Source organism: the organism of the source record quoted next, unplaced genomic scaffold (genome assembly GCF_019419815.1).
Source record: "Pyrus x bretschneideri cultivar Hongxiangsu unplaced genomic scaffold, Pyrus_bretschneideri_v1 Contig28, whole genome shotgun sequence".
Taxonomy (NCBI): Eukaryota; Viridiplantae; Streptophyta; class Magnoliopsida; order Rosales; family Rosaceae; genus Pyrus; species Pyrus x bretschneideri.
Genome location: NW_025999590.1, coordinates 1,807,634 through 1,822,054, shown reverse-complemented (window position 1 = coordinate 1,822,054; position 14,421 = coordinate 1,807,634). Strand labels below are relative to the sequence as shown.

Below are 14,421 nucleotides of genomic sequence, written 5' to 3'. Positions count from 1 at the left end.
TTTACACAAACTACATTTTACATTTTTTTATTTATTTTAATTTTCACCCAAAGGTGATTCTAACACCTTTTAATTTGAAAATTAAAAAATGAAAATAAAAACTTCTTTCCCCACTTCCACGTTCCACTTTTTCTCCCTCCCTCCTTCCATTTTAAAACATAAATAAAAAAATATTTTCACTCACTGTGAGGCATATGCTAGTTATATAAATTGGATGAGATCAAAAGATGGTTAGATTCGTTTCGAATGCTAGATAAACCAACTTTTTATGCTAAATTTGTAAACCATATGATGTGACATTAATAACGTAAATCAACACTTAAGTAATAATCTAATTATCAACAACCACATTATATAATTTAAATAAGTAATCTCTCTAAAACTACCCGTTTGTTTCCCTAAAAAAAAAAAAAAAAAAAAAAAAAAAAAAAAAAAAACTAATGAAAATGATTTGAAAATTTTGAGTTTTAACGATAAGAACAAAATAAAGAGTAAAGTGAATAGTACTATAAATGACTTTTTAGTGTAAAAATATGATTTTTTGTTAAAATCTCTTTAAAAAATGTTTCGATTTTATTTCCTACATGAAAAGTCCAACTTGCAATATCTGAATTAGATGCGACCGTTAGAGGCCCAAACTCGTTCATCCTTTCGCTTTGATTTGCATATTGTAACGCGCTTCATTATGCAATGAAATTCAGATGCAGTCCAATAAGAAAGAAGGAAGAAATTCTTATATGCGGGCGTCCAAACTGCATGTCGTCTAACCGCACAAAAAGCACCGCATCCCACTTTCTGTACGGAAGAACTTACATGACACCGATACATCGTCAATATTGTTTCTCATGTTAATAAAACAAAGACATGAGAACAGAAACTCATTTATTTTATTGGCACAAAACGCTACATGTAAATCCTTGTACGGGCACCTGATCTTAAGAATATCTACGGTAAGAAGATATATATACTCCATGCACAGCAGATTCAAAGTTTTAGGTGAAAAAATGCAGAAACTCTGCCCAAACCAACTTCCGACGAATACTATTAGGCGAATTGGATTGGCCATCATAATTTACAAATAAAACCACAAAATCTCAGACCAACATCAAACTCTGAGCAGCACCGGAGGCTGGAGCTCGCCAACGGAAGCTTAAAAAGGCGATTAAAAGATGAGACGGTCAGTAGAGGAAGATGAAATGGAACTAGCTCGAAAGTTTCTCTACCGTCAGCCATTAATTCCGTCTAGAACATCGACATAAACAGAAAACTACGTTACCCCTACAAACCAACATACGCTAGGCTATCGAACGCAAATATAACAAATCTAGCCACAAATCTGGGAATCATTCCAATAATGATGGAAAAACTAAATCACGGGCACGGTCACAGGCGAGACTAGACGATTAACTTTTGCTTCCTCTTCGCCGCTTCTTACCGGACTTGGTCTCACTTGCAAGTACCTTGGCTAACGTTGGGGACTTCCCCTTTGGTGTGCTTTCTGGCGCTTTCTCAGAATCACTTGAGGCTTCCTTCATATCCTCATCTTCTTTAGTCGGTTTTGAAGCAGCTTTTGCCTTGCCCGTACCGTTGGCGTTTGCTTTCCCGCTGCTAGCAGACGATTTACCCTTGGAAACGGAGGCAGTCTTTAATGTGCTCTGATTTGACTTCCCAGCCTTCTGTGTGTCTTGCTTGGACTTGGAAGCTTTTTGTGCTTTTTGTGCGGTGCTGTCATCTTCCTTGGATTTGGTGCTTTTAGGCGTATGGGTATCATTGTTCTTCGATTTACTGGATGTCTTCTGAGCAACATCAACCGATTTACCACTACTTTTTGGAGTGTGATCCTTTAATTTTCCAATACGTTCGTCATCTGATTTTCCAGAACCACCTTTGGATTTGCTATCAGCTTTACTGCCTTCTTTCAATTTGCGATCAAATTTAGCTGTTGCACCTTTTGATTTGCTGGAGGAAGCTCCTCCACCCCTATAAGATTTGACTTGAATTTAGAAAACTACATATATAATGGCATCAACTTTTAAGTAACAAAAATCGCACTCACGATTTGGGCGAAGTGTCCATCTTTTCCTTCTTAGTCGAGTCATCAGGAGTTTTTTTCACTTTCTTCTTCAAAGGCCTGGTTGCACAGCAAAACATTAAAGAGGATATGATCACAACTCTCAAAAAACAAACATGCAAAATAATTGAAGCAAAACTTTACAGACCACTCCAGGAAATGAAAACTCCGGTATTGCGGATTTTATGTTAAATCCTAAACAATGATTAATCATCAAATAGAAAAAAAATTCAAGACAAGTCCATGACATGTTAACAAACTAAGTACACAAGGGGCGACAATCATCAGAAATTCAGTAGGATACAAAGATGTGATAACATAATCTGGATATGACATTCAACCTACGGCATGATGCAGACAATAATCCAGTAACTAGTTTACAGACTAATGTTAAAGTCGTATATGTAATGTACACATCAAAGGTAAATAGTACGTACACGTCAGAAGAAGCATCATGACTCAATTGATCAGTACCTTGCTCCTGTCAACAGAAATGTCTCAGCACAAAAATTGAGTATGGAATGCTTTAATGTAGCAAAAGAATGAGAGCGACTTTACCTCATCCGAGTCAGGGTCATCTGCTACAAACTCCCACCTCTCTTTTTTAAGATTTAGTGTTTCAACATCACCATCAGTATATGATACCTATGAAAGAATGGACCAAGTACAAAGAATTTAAGTAAATAAAGTTTCATTTTAAACAAAATAAAATGTAACAGAAAACCGATGATCCTTTTTAGCAATTAATTTGATTAAACATAAATGAATAAGGTGTACAAAATAAGGATGGGGACTTCCATAGTTGGCATCTCACCTTATGCTTCTTTTTAGCAGAATCAAAGTATGCGACAACACCTTCATAAAACCTGTAAAATTGTCAATAAAACATTAAACGACAAACTAAAAATTCAAGTTTAACAACCATAAACAAATTCCTTAATCTAGTTCTTTAAAAATAAAAATAAATAGTTCTGGAAAAATTCAAAAGTTCTAGCAGTAGTTTTAACAACCCAATTTTAAAATGAAACTTTAGCAGGATATCATGTATCCCCACTCCCCCTAGAAAATGAAAATAGATGAGAATAAAAGGAAACGAAGGCTGAAGTCATCACAAGTTGCTAAAAGGGTAGAACATCTCTACTGCACAACTTAGACTCTAAAATATGTGCCAACTTCCAAACACCCTAAAAGGCTTCCAGAAAGATGCTACACTTATCAACAGACACCTAGGTAACACAAGTTTAGATGCAGAATGATGCATGTATTGCAAAATCATAGTGCAACTTAAGTTGTGTAGAATCACACAGATAGTGCAACATAGTTACTATTTTATTAAATGCAAACTTGAAGCCAAATAATTTTTGATATATAAAACAACCAACTAAGAAATCCAAACATTCACGTGTAGACTCCTGCAGCATTGCAAGAAATATATTGAGGAAATACTGAACGCAAGGTCAGTACTTACGTACGATCTTTTGGCCACCAAACTTTAATCTTTGATCCAACCATCTCCTCACCATGATCTTTGTCACCAGATTCCTAAATAGGAAGAAAACAGTAATATAAGATAAGGCATAATCATAGATATCTGATCACCCTAAGTCCACTACTGCACAATGAACAAAACTAACAATAATATTCCAAAATCTTGCAAAAAGGTGAAGAATGCCATATGCACTAGCGTTCATAAACAGTGAACCCTAATATCAAGGGGAAAGCACACAATTCTTTTAACAAAACATACAAATTGTAGCATAGACCAAAGCATACATACCTTCTCTTTTCCTGAAGCACGCTTCCTCTTTGAATTGGTCTTAGGGGTCTCCTCCAGGGGAGATTCATCCTTAGTTAATTTTGGGGCTGACTTTGGTGTTGACACCATCTCCTAAATAACAACAGTGATTTTATTAAAACTGTATTTAACAATCAAAACGATTAGCAGTGTCCAAGGAATAGCTGAAAGGCCAATAGGAAAGTACTTTGTCATCATCCTTAGCTGAAGATTTTGTTGCAGCCTTTGCCGGAGTAACTTTTCCACGACCCCGCTTTCTCTTATCTACTGCTTGCTTTATAGGAGACCCATCGCTAGTTTTAGTGCTCCCATCTACCTTCTTAGCTGACTTCTGTTTTGCCTCTGAATCGCTTGTGGTGGCACTTTCCTTTCTAGATGTCTCCACCACAGTTGGACTTTTATTCTCATTAGAAACCCCAGCAGACGCCTGTTTACCAGAGCGTCTACTTGGTTTTAATTCTGAATCACTGGTTCCATCAGTAACCTTTTGGTGTTCATCATCTGCAAATGGTGCAGCCCCCTTATTAGAACTATCTTTCTTCTTATTCCTTCCAGCCTTTTTGGAGCGACTTACATCAGGAAGGCTCTCACTTGGGGATGGAGAAGCAACACCAGCAGGTTCCTTTTCCAATAGCTTTGAAGAGAGGTTAACATCAGATACTTTCTCATTCTCCGATTGCACAGCTGCCTCCACAGAAGGATCCTCATGAGGTGAGCTGGGAACATCTTCTGTTTTACTCTTATGTTCTGGCTGTGTCTCGGTATCTTCCTCATTATCAGCTTGACAATTTTCCGAAGGTTGTGTTGATTTTGTTGACAAATCAGAATTCCCTGCTCCTTTGGTAGCTTTTTCTGGAATTTGTTCTGCATCAGCAGCTTTCTCAGTCTCCAAACTATCAGGTTCACCATTGCTTGATGCGTTTGGATCTTTCTGATCCTCAGTATTGTCACCCTCCTCTTCCTTCTTCAAGGCATTCGACTCAGCTACAGAATCATCTTCACCAGTCTCTGCATTACCATTGTTCACAACTAACTTTGAAGATCTGTCAACAGCTGGATCAATTCGTTCAGGAGAAACTGTCGCTTCTGCCTTTTCTTTATCTACCTGCAAAGACAAAGAGAACTTGTGAAATAACCCACTTCAATCAAATATAATTTCTGCCTAATAGAAGCATAAAGTACATAAAATAGAAAGAAAAAAGGAAGAAATTGACAGAAGAAACTCACCTGGGCTGCCTCATCGGAAGATTCTCTAATTGCTGACTTCTCCTCGGCAGCCTGCAGTAGCAAAAGTTAATACAAGTTGTACAGCAGAGGAGAGGAATCCCAAGTTGCTGACTTGGTTCACAAAGACAAATCAATGTAACGTTATCAACAGCCAACTACGGGCTGTTTGACTGTGGATGAAAGAACAACCAAAGTAACCAGACCAACACCCACCCCCCAGAGAAGAAAATGAAAAAACAAATTTATAAACACCAATGTTTTTGAACAAGTTAAGGAATGAGAGCGTGGATCAGGGATCAAAAAGATAACCTTGTTGAGGAAACAGAAAACTATGAAGTTTTACACAATTATCATTATGAACAAAAGAAATGCGTATAAAATGTCTTAACCTTGCAACTATGAACATCTTACCACATTTCCATCAGCATCACGGCCTTCATTCTGTTCAGCATCATCACTTGCCTCTTGGCAGATCGAGGCTACAACTTTACTATAATCATCAAAAACAATGCCCAAGCTTTTTACTTCTTCTACCAGGTAATCCTTAAGTTTAGTGGCACAGCTTTCAAGTACTCTCTCCCCCAACTTTCGTCCAATTGGTAGAATATCCTGCAAAGAAATAAATGGTTAGTAAGTTGACAAATAAAACGATGTAGAAAGTACCAATGGTCAATCAAAAACAATTATTCACCTCATTGTCGTTTTTCACACTAGCTAATAAGGGAGATAGTAGCTCAGCAGAAACTTCTTCACTTTCTTCTAGAACAAGAGTCATAATAGTCTCCATGGATGAGAAAACATTCTCTGGGTGATAGTCCCTGGAATATATAAAAATACAAATATATAATGTTGCGTTTTCTAGAACATATCAGCTGGCAAGTTTTACTCCACAAGCGGAAACAAATAATAAATATAGTATCTATAGTCTATACACACATAAAGTGGTGACTCCAACTCTACTTATGACTTTGTACCTTATTGCCTTAAGGAAATGCTGGAACATTTCAACGATCAATGCATCACATTCAAGATCCAACATCACCACACACGATCTGACCTTCGCAACAGTTTCAAGAATCGAAGCCCTCTTTGCGTATGATCGGCTAGACTTGTCATGTAGATTTTCAAAGGAAGATACAATAAGATGAAAGACTTCCTGCATGCATAAAATTTAGAAGGTTTAATGAATTTTTTCTAAATGTAACATGAGCAGACTCTACAAATAAATAATCAGTTTAGTGATCTAAATCCCAGTTACCTTCATTTGCTCATCATCATAAGGTGCATCAGGTGCAGTTATTCTTGTTATCTCACTGATGCAAGCTGCAACACCAACTTTGACATCGGGATTTGGATGCCTGAAAAGTTCCTCAGCGACCAATGCGTTCTGTGATGGAGAAAGCGCAGTTTGCATTGACGTTGTAGGTGACTGTTCTACCTTCGATAGACAATTCTCAACTCTCTAATATATCACCACGAAAAGAACAATACAATATTAGGGAAAGAACAATACAATATTAGGGGAAAGAACAACACACTGGTACAAGAAGAATTTTACAATTCAATCTATGCCAAAACTGTGTAGACAAATTTGAATTAGCTAGATCAGAAACCAGAAGGAGAAGAAATGAACACGACCAGTGAGTTTATTAAAAAACTACATTAACCGGAGAGAAAACACGCAACAGCAACAAACTTTAAAATAAAATAAATAAATGCCCTTGTTTAAGGAAAGGTACAAATAACAAATTTAATGCGTGTGTGCGCACATGCGCCAAGCATAAACTTAATTTCATGACGTGAGGTAGAAATGAAATGTAAGGAAAACCTTTTTAGGAAAATGTAATGCCAAGCCTGTGTATACCATTATCCTTTTTAGGAAAAAGTAATTCAAAGCAACCAAAAATCTTTCCATTACACTCCTTCTAAATCCCTGCTTAAGCAAGCAGGGAACAAAAACCACATATGAAATGGCTTTCCTCTATCCTAAATGTCCAGCTTCAAAAGCATTAATGAAACATAATTGAACTTGAAATGTCATCCTTCAATTTGAATTATTAGTCATGGTGAACATTAATAACTTACCTTCATATACATATCAGGAGATCATTTTAACTTCCTTTGCTGTATATGATAAAGACTAACCTTAAAACACCTAAAACCCTTTGTCATTCTAACAAATTATAGCTAACTTGGTAATTGTTAAATGCAGAATACCATTTATAAACCAACGCAGATATGCATCGTTGTCTTTCTCTTCAAGCTCAGTCATTAATGACTTAACCCCGCATGCTATCCGCACAGTGAGAGATAATTAATAATGAATCTCGTAGCTAAGAAGCTCAAAAGGAAAGTGAGCTAGAGACTCAAACCCCTCGCCCTCAACCTCATTAAAACACAAAATTCCAGCTTTGAAAAGCTAGCTAGAACTTCCTGCATGGCATATGAAAGTATTGCCCCAATCTACGCTTAATCCAAGCAATACCAAACACATGAACATGCAGCCCAGGATTTAAATAGCGGAAAAAAATTAGCACAAATCATAAGAAAAGAAATGGAAATGTTAAAACCCACTTGAATCCCACATCAGAAGGTTTCAGAACAATAACATTGAATTCCCATTTCACTAAATTTACAAATAATCACACAGTACTCAGTTTAATAAACAAAACCCACGGAAGGAAAGCAACTGAGACGCAAATACTTCAGAATACGAAGAGAAGAAGAAAACCCAAAAATTGTTAGAGGAATCAGGGCTTACGTCGAGAACATCAAGGAGGTCGTCGACGGAAGACGGAGGTTCCAAGAGCTGATTCCCAGCTTCCGTAAGCTGTGCCTCGAGCTCCTTCTCTGCCGACGCCATTTTCCTCCCCTCTCCTGTTTCTTTGCTCTAGATCCTTGACAATCTCGCAGCTCTAGCCCTAATCTCACACCATTGAAGACCCAGAACCACACGAATCGAAGAGAGAGAAATCGCAAAAATTGTTTGGAGAGAGAAAGTTAGGGTTTTCCTTTTAGAGAGAGAGAGAGAGAGAGAGAGAGTTATTCGAATTTTATTTTTTTTGCAATTAAAAAATAAAATATCGTGGAGCGATGGATCCCTCTGGTTTTTATTTTTACCTTCGGAATCCGCGGGATTGTGAATTCGAGTTCAATTTCGGATTTCAAATCCGCCTTTGAATCTTTCCTGTGGGGACCACCTGGCGTCCTTGGACCGTAGGATTTGATGCTGCTCTTCCTTTTTCTTGGGAAGACCTTTTTTATTTTTGCTCAAGTGAATAAATTATTGAAAACGAAAGAATTTTCTAAGTTTATGGTAAGTGGATAAAAAAAGAATCGACATTTGAAATATATTATATTATATTCGTCGAACTGTTTATGCAATGAGATGTGTAAGTGAAGTGGTTAAGAGTGTTTATGGTTGTATTGAGAGTCTTCGATTCGAATTCTCTAACTCACTTAATATCGTCGTATTAAAGTAAATTTCTTACAAATATCATAGTCCTAAATGTTTGTGATCGAAATTTGCATCACGCATAAAGCTAGCTGCATTAGTTAGAGTGAATATGCTCCATGTTGTTCATTCGAGTTTGAATCTCATTTTCTCATTAATTAGACTAATTTAAAATAAAATATAACAATTGCCACTTTTTTACCCTTGTCTTGATTGAATATATCATTGGAACAATCATGATGTCATCACCATGTGAGATTCTCATTCTGACGCGAAGCTCAATCTCTATTTATTAGTTGAGCACTAAGATGTAAAACTAGATCATATATGGGGGGAAAATGATTCTAGCCGGATCCTTGTCTTGGGGATCCTGTGATCATGATCGTTCATCGTACATCGTATAATCAATTTTCATTAGGTATTATTTATATTTAATTTTAAATTTTAAATTTCAAATTATTTATGACCGCACGATGTACAATGAACGACTATAATCACGAGATCTCCCGGATTCCCAGGTTGGAATAACTTTATCCCCTGTTCTAGAGATAGAAAGGATACAAATATTAGCCAAATTCTAAATTTCTTATTTCTAAGTAAAGATAAAGGTTTCAAATTTTGAGCGGGAAAAAGGGATGAATAATAAAAAATCATGTGTAATTAGGGAGAGAGGGAGGTCGTTCTATATACTTATATATCTATCAATTATGGAAACTTTTATTACCAAAACTATTATTAAGAAAATTTTATTTATAGAATTGGAAAATTAATTCATTTTTTTTTTAATGTTTGTAGCATAACATAAATCAAGAGCGACTGAGTATTGTTCATCAATTTAATTAGAATCTATTGGATATTTTGTTACATCGCAACAAGTCACCAGTCATGTAACGTTTATAATCTTGCATGTCATGCTTTGGTGGTGTATAAACAGAAAGTTGGAGCTTTTATGTACAAGTAACAAATAAATTTTGGAAGGAGGGATACCAACGCAACACCTTGAGTTTAAAGATAAATGAATTTCAAACTCTTTGGTGTAGTTTGGTTTTTACGTGTTACACGTAAATCAATTTCAAACTCATTTACCCATTATATTTTTTTAGCTCTAACACAGCCGTTAAAAACAAAAAACAAAAAAATTCAAAGCCTAAAAGGTAAGAGGAGGTGCAGAAAATTTAAAATAAATAAAAAGAAAAGTAAAAAAAATGCTCCCCGGGAAAAATGCCGGCTACGGGCTAGTGAGTATCAAAGATAATGGGCTTGAATCGTACCCAGTCCATTAACAGGCCCAACAAAGCTCAGCCCAATATTTCAACGCTGGCTAGAAGTATTTGGGCCGCAACGTGGTTTTACACGATACGTCCACTAACAAGCTTCCATGTCATTCAAACGTCCACGTGTGAACCTCCCATTCGCCGAATACATGTCACAGTGGCAGTGCCCGCCGTACAGAAAAACAGGCACATTAACAAATCACAGACGACGAGAGAGAGAGAGAGAGAGATCGAAACCCCGAAATCCCAAAATTCGCATTTTCCAAATCAAGAATTCGAATTCCCTTTTCAGGGAAGTCTCACGGTGGCGTCTTCAGGCTCGCCGAGTTTGACGCGAAGAAAACCCTCCAATTCTTCCACGCCGTCGTCGTCCGCCCAGCCGCGTCGGGTCGTGGGGCGAGTCATCATACCCAGCCGGGCTTCGGAGCCTGACTTCCCCTTCTGGCAACAGAACTGGTTCGTAGGATTACTCTTCGCTATGGCGATCGGCTTCTTCTGCTTAGCGGTGTTCCTCATCTACAACCTGGATCTGGACACTGGCTACGCAGCCACCGCTTCCACCACCGAGGGCGTTGAGGTTCGTCTCCGCCGCCCATTTCCGGTTAGATTTTTTATTTGTTTTGTTTGGAGATTTTGATACTATGAAATGGGATCTGGGCAGGTCACGTACGGCACCGTGTTGAAGCTGAGGCACGAGAAGACCAAGTTTCGCTTGCATTCACACGACGTGCCGTATGGCTCTGGTAGCGGTCAGCAGTCTGTCACTGGTTTTCCCAATGTCGACGACGCTAATAGCTACTGGGTATGTCGATTTATTCTCTCTCTCGCAGTCTCTGTGTATTTGGTGGTGTTTTGTTGCAGATATTGAACTGGGTTTTTTGCAGATTGTTAAACCTGAGCTGGAAACATCTGCCAAGCAAGGCGATAGCATTCCGAGCGGGACAATCATCAGGTTGCAGCACATGAAGACTAGGAAATGGCTGCACAGCCACTTGCATGCATCCCCCATTACTGGCAACCAAGAGGTTTGGAAAATCTTTCTTTTTCTTACCAAATTTTATGTGTGGTTGTGTTTTTGATTACTTTTTCGTTTGTAACTACGAATTGGGGTGACGCGTCAAATGGCATAAAGTTTGTGACTTGATTTGTCTATGGAGTTTTTGAGTATCATTTGTAGACAGTTTAATCTCTTTCCTTCCGATTATAAACGAGGTTGGGATTGTTACTAGGTTTAGTGACTTGTATAAGTTGATGTGGGTGTAGGTGAGCTGCTTTGGGGGAGAAAATGAATCTGATACCGGTGATCACTGGAGGTGAGTGGCAAATTGATATGTTCGTAACAAGTTTGCCTGTCTTGGTCATCACTCATCGGTGTTTCTGATGCATTGTGTTGGTATGGCATTTTGTAGGCTGACAATTGAAGGGAGTGGGAAGACCTGGAAGCAAGATCAAAGGGTTCGACTGCAGCATGTTGACACAGGTGCTTATCTACATAGTCATGACAAGAAGTACACCCGCATAGCTGGGGGACAGCAGGAGGTGAGATAACTTAAACTCAACCACATATCTACGAAAATGAGAATGAAATTACAAATATGTTGTTAACTTGTTTCGCTTGTTTCATTTGTATATTGAGCTTGCATTGTTGATAATGGTGCTCATTACTAATTATGTCCTAAACTTGATAGTTAGATGTCCTGACGAGGATTAACTTACGGTTGGTAATGAAATCTTCTGGTGGTATTTTGTATTCATCATCACGCAATTATACAAAGTTCTGTAGTTTAATGGAAATATGAATCTGGGTCTCAACTTAAGCATAGACGATTGCGTCACTCATCTTCTTGAAAGTCATTAGTGACAATCTTTCTGAATGTTAAAATGTGCAAGAAATAATATTTTAAATACAATTGTCATATCTATCTAAGGCAGTTGTAGACGATTTTATTTGTGTTGCCTGGAAATGTGTCGGCTGAACTTTATGCCTGGATTTATTATTAAAGTTGTGCTAATACAATCCATTTGCCATGATGCAGGTTTGTGGTGTGAAAGATAAACGCGCTGACAACGTTTGGTTGGCATCAGAAGGCGTGTACCTTCCAGTCACCGAAACTAAGTAGAAGTTGGTCATTTAGGACGAATAACTCTATGAAAACAGGTACACGGGTTTTGGAATTTTTGGTAGCTGGTACCTGGTCCCATAACAGTTGTAGTAGGATGTTCTAATGAAGCAAATATGTTTTAAGATTTACCATCTGTTACCTTTTATCGTTAATACTGTTTTACTCATAAATCCCTGTATTTGTGTTATACTGCTTTAGTAATCAAATAATTCGAGCTGTTCTTTCCATTGTTCCAACTGCTGCAAAATAAACAGAACATTAGTCATTTTTTTGGGTACTTTTCTTCCCCATTTGCATTTTTCGGCGTGTTTTCCTTTATTATACTAGAAATTTAAAAAACATGAAGCAATGCATGGGGACAAAAGAAGAGTACGAAAATCACTACCTTGATTGATCACTCATTGTATTTATCAAAGATTTTAAGTGTTTTCTGGTAAAGTACTAGGTAGGTGTTTAAAGCACTAAAAACCGCTTACTGCTTTTACAATTCACAAGTCGTTTTTAGTTTTTTCTGCTAAATGTTCTTATAACGTTGTTTGCTATCTGAAAGCGTTTTTAGTCATTGTTGAAGCGACATGTTAATACGGTGCCTTTTTACAACTCATAGATTCCCCCTGTTTTATGAACTTTCCCAACCAAGTCAAGTTACAAAGAACTCCACAGAAAGAGGTGACATAGATCATTTGTATTTTGGTCTTACCAAATTTGCTACTGAGAAAAACCTTGAGTTAGCTTCTTAATCACATTAATTGTAGGACACCTTTCACAAAAAATATGAACCACGTGTGTTTTGGGCCTTTGGCCCTGCCGATCCCACACCAAAATAAAAGCTGAACTAACCATGCGGCTCTATCGAAGTTTTCCACAAACGATGGAATTAACATCAAACTAGAAGTGTGCTCATTGGAAAGGAAAATAATGGTAGATAGTGACTAAAACTACTCCCTCCACCACTTACACATTCAAAAGAGATTTCCCAACTAAAATATTGGCCAATTATTGGCGGGAGGCATATTAAAAAGTTTAGCTTTGGAGTAAAGCTAAATCGACTAACTATTTGGATCAAATTTTGTAAATCATATGACGTGGTTGTTAACGATTGAATTATTATTTAGGTGTTGATTAATGTTTTTATTTTCCATTGGTGACACATCATATGGTTTTCAAATTTCGTAAAAATTTGGTTTGCCCAGCATTATACTTAAATTTGATTAGTTGGATGGTTGGAATTAAATGTTGAAATTTTCCCGCATTTGAAAGTGGAAAGGGTCCCTTCACGGCTCCACGTAGGGGTTTAATTTTTTACCAAATTACTATACTAATTAAATTACTAACCGTATCATACCAAATTTGTATTGTAATTTTGCAACAATTTGTAGTGACATAGTATTTGTACCACAGTATACATTTTCAGTATCGTAATGATATCCAAAACCATCAACGCTAGTATACCATATGTAACCAATATTATATAACTACATTATGTATAATTTTATATATATTGTAATTAATATTATTTAGAAATTGTTATTGGCTACTCCAAAAATCTTATTTTGCATTCCAAACTTTCTATACTTGGAAAGAAAGAAAAACACTAATGAAGATTGTGAAATAAAAATTTTAGAATGCTAATAACAGTTTCCTATTAATTAAACTTTATCTAAAAAGTAAATTCCATAAAGATAAATGATAATTAGTTTATTTCATGACACTTTTAGGCTACACAATATGAGCTAAAAGAATAAAAAATTGAGAAAAAAAATGTTTTGGGACTTGAATTTGACTTTAAAAATAATTAGATTTTGGCCAAAGGAATTGTCCAATAATAAAATGACAAACAATTATCATATTATATTAACCGAATTATTTGGCATACCCAAAAATCAATTACACTTATCATGGAAGGATGCAACTTACACACTTAATATACCAATTAATTAATAGCAAAACCCTATTTTTAGATCAGTTCCTATGAGAGAGGATCCTCGTTGGATTCTCTTTGTAAGGATCCCGATAACCCTTCAATCACATCTGCTAATCGTACTTTCGTGAGATCAGTTTTTGTCAGGTATAGGTTTTTATTTAATTTTAAATAAAAAATTTATAATAATTTTTAATCGCACGATATACGATGTCTGATGAATAGATGTGATTGGAGGGTCTTTAGAATTCTCACAAACAGGATCCGGAGGGGATCCTCCTTGAGTTCCTGTGAAGTTGTTTTGGTAAAGAAACGGTTCTTATTGCCTAGAAACATAATGGCATTTAAAATCTTGACCTACCTTCACCGGAAAGCACCTTCATGCATTTGCAGTTTGTGTGTTCATTTATAAACAATTCAAATCACACTATATACTGTGCTGGTCAATCCAGAGCTGCAGAGGCCCTCGTGCTCAACCTACCCACTTCTACGTTAATAAATACATTTGTACTAAATAAATATTAGTGGACTGCGAGCGGTGAGTTGTCTTGATGGT

At 36.8% G+C, this 14,421-nt stretch overlaps 2 protein-coding genes across 2 annotated transcripts; one reads left to right on the top strand and one right to left on the bottom strand.

The window, feature by feature from the left end:
- Window positions 1-1,182: 1,182 nt before the first annotated feature.
- LOC125479379 (sister chromatid cohesion protein PDS5 homolog C-like) lies at window positions 1,183-8,169 on the bottom strand. The gene is made up of 14 exons (XM_048588623.1): window positions 7,855-8,169; window positions 6,352-6,555; window positions 6,068-6,249; window positions 5,785-5,911; window positions 5,505-5,702; window positions 5,094-5,144; window positions 4,054-4,971; window positions 3,849-3,959; window positions 3,540-3,613; window positions 2,886-2,937; window positions 2,630-2,716; window positions 2,509-2,552; window positions 2,057-2,131; window positions 1,183-1,980 (listed from the first exon to the last, which is right to left on the bottom strand). The coding sequence occupies exons 1-14, from the start codon at window positions 7,954-7,956 to the stop codon at window positions 1,404-1,406; spliced, it is 2,802 nt and encodes a 933-aa protein (XP_048444580.1). The 5' UTR covers window positions 7,957-8,169; the 3' UTR covers window positions 1,183-1,403.
- Window positions 8,170-10,034: 1,865 nt separating this feature from the next.
- Window positions 10,035-12,171, top strand: LOC125479152 (stromal cell-derived factor 2-like protein). Its single transcript, XM_048588198.1, has 6 exons — window positions 10,035-10,398; window positions 10,483-10,623; window positions 10,706-10,846; window positions 11,085-11,134; window positions 11,231-11,360; window positions 11,858-12,171. The coding sequence occupies exons 1-6, from the start codon at window positions 10,300-10,302 to the stop codon at window positions 11,939-11,941; spliced, it is 645 nt and encodes a 214-aa protein (XP_048444155.1). The 5' UTR covers window positions 10,035-10,299; the 3' UTR covers window positions 11,942-12,171.
- Window positions 12,172-14,421: the final 2,250 nt, after the last annotated feature.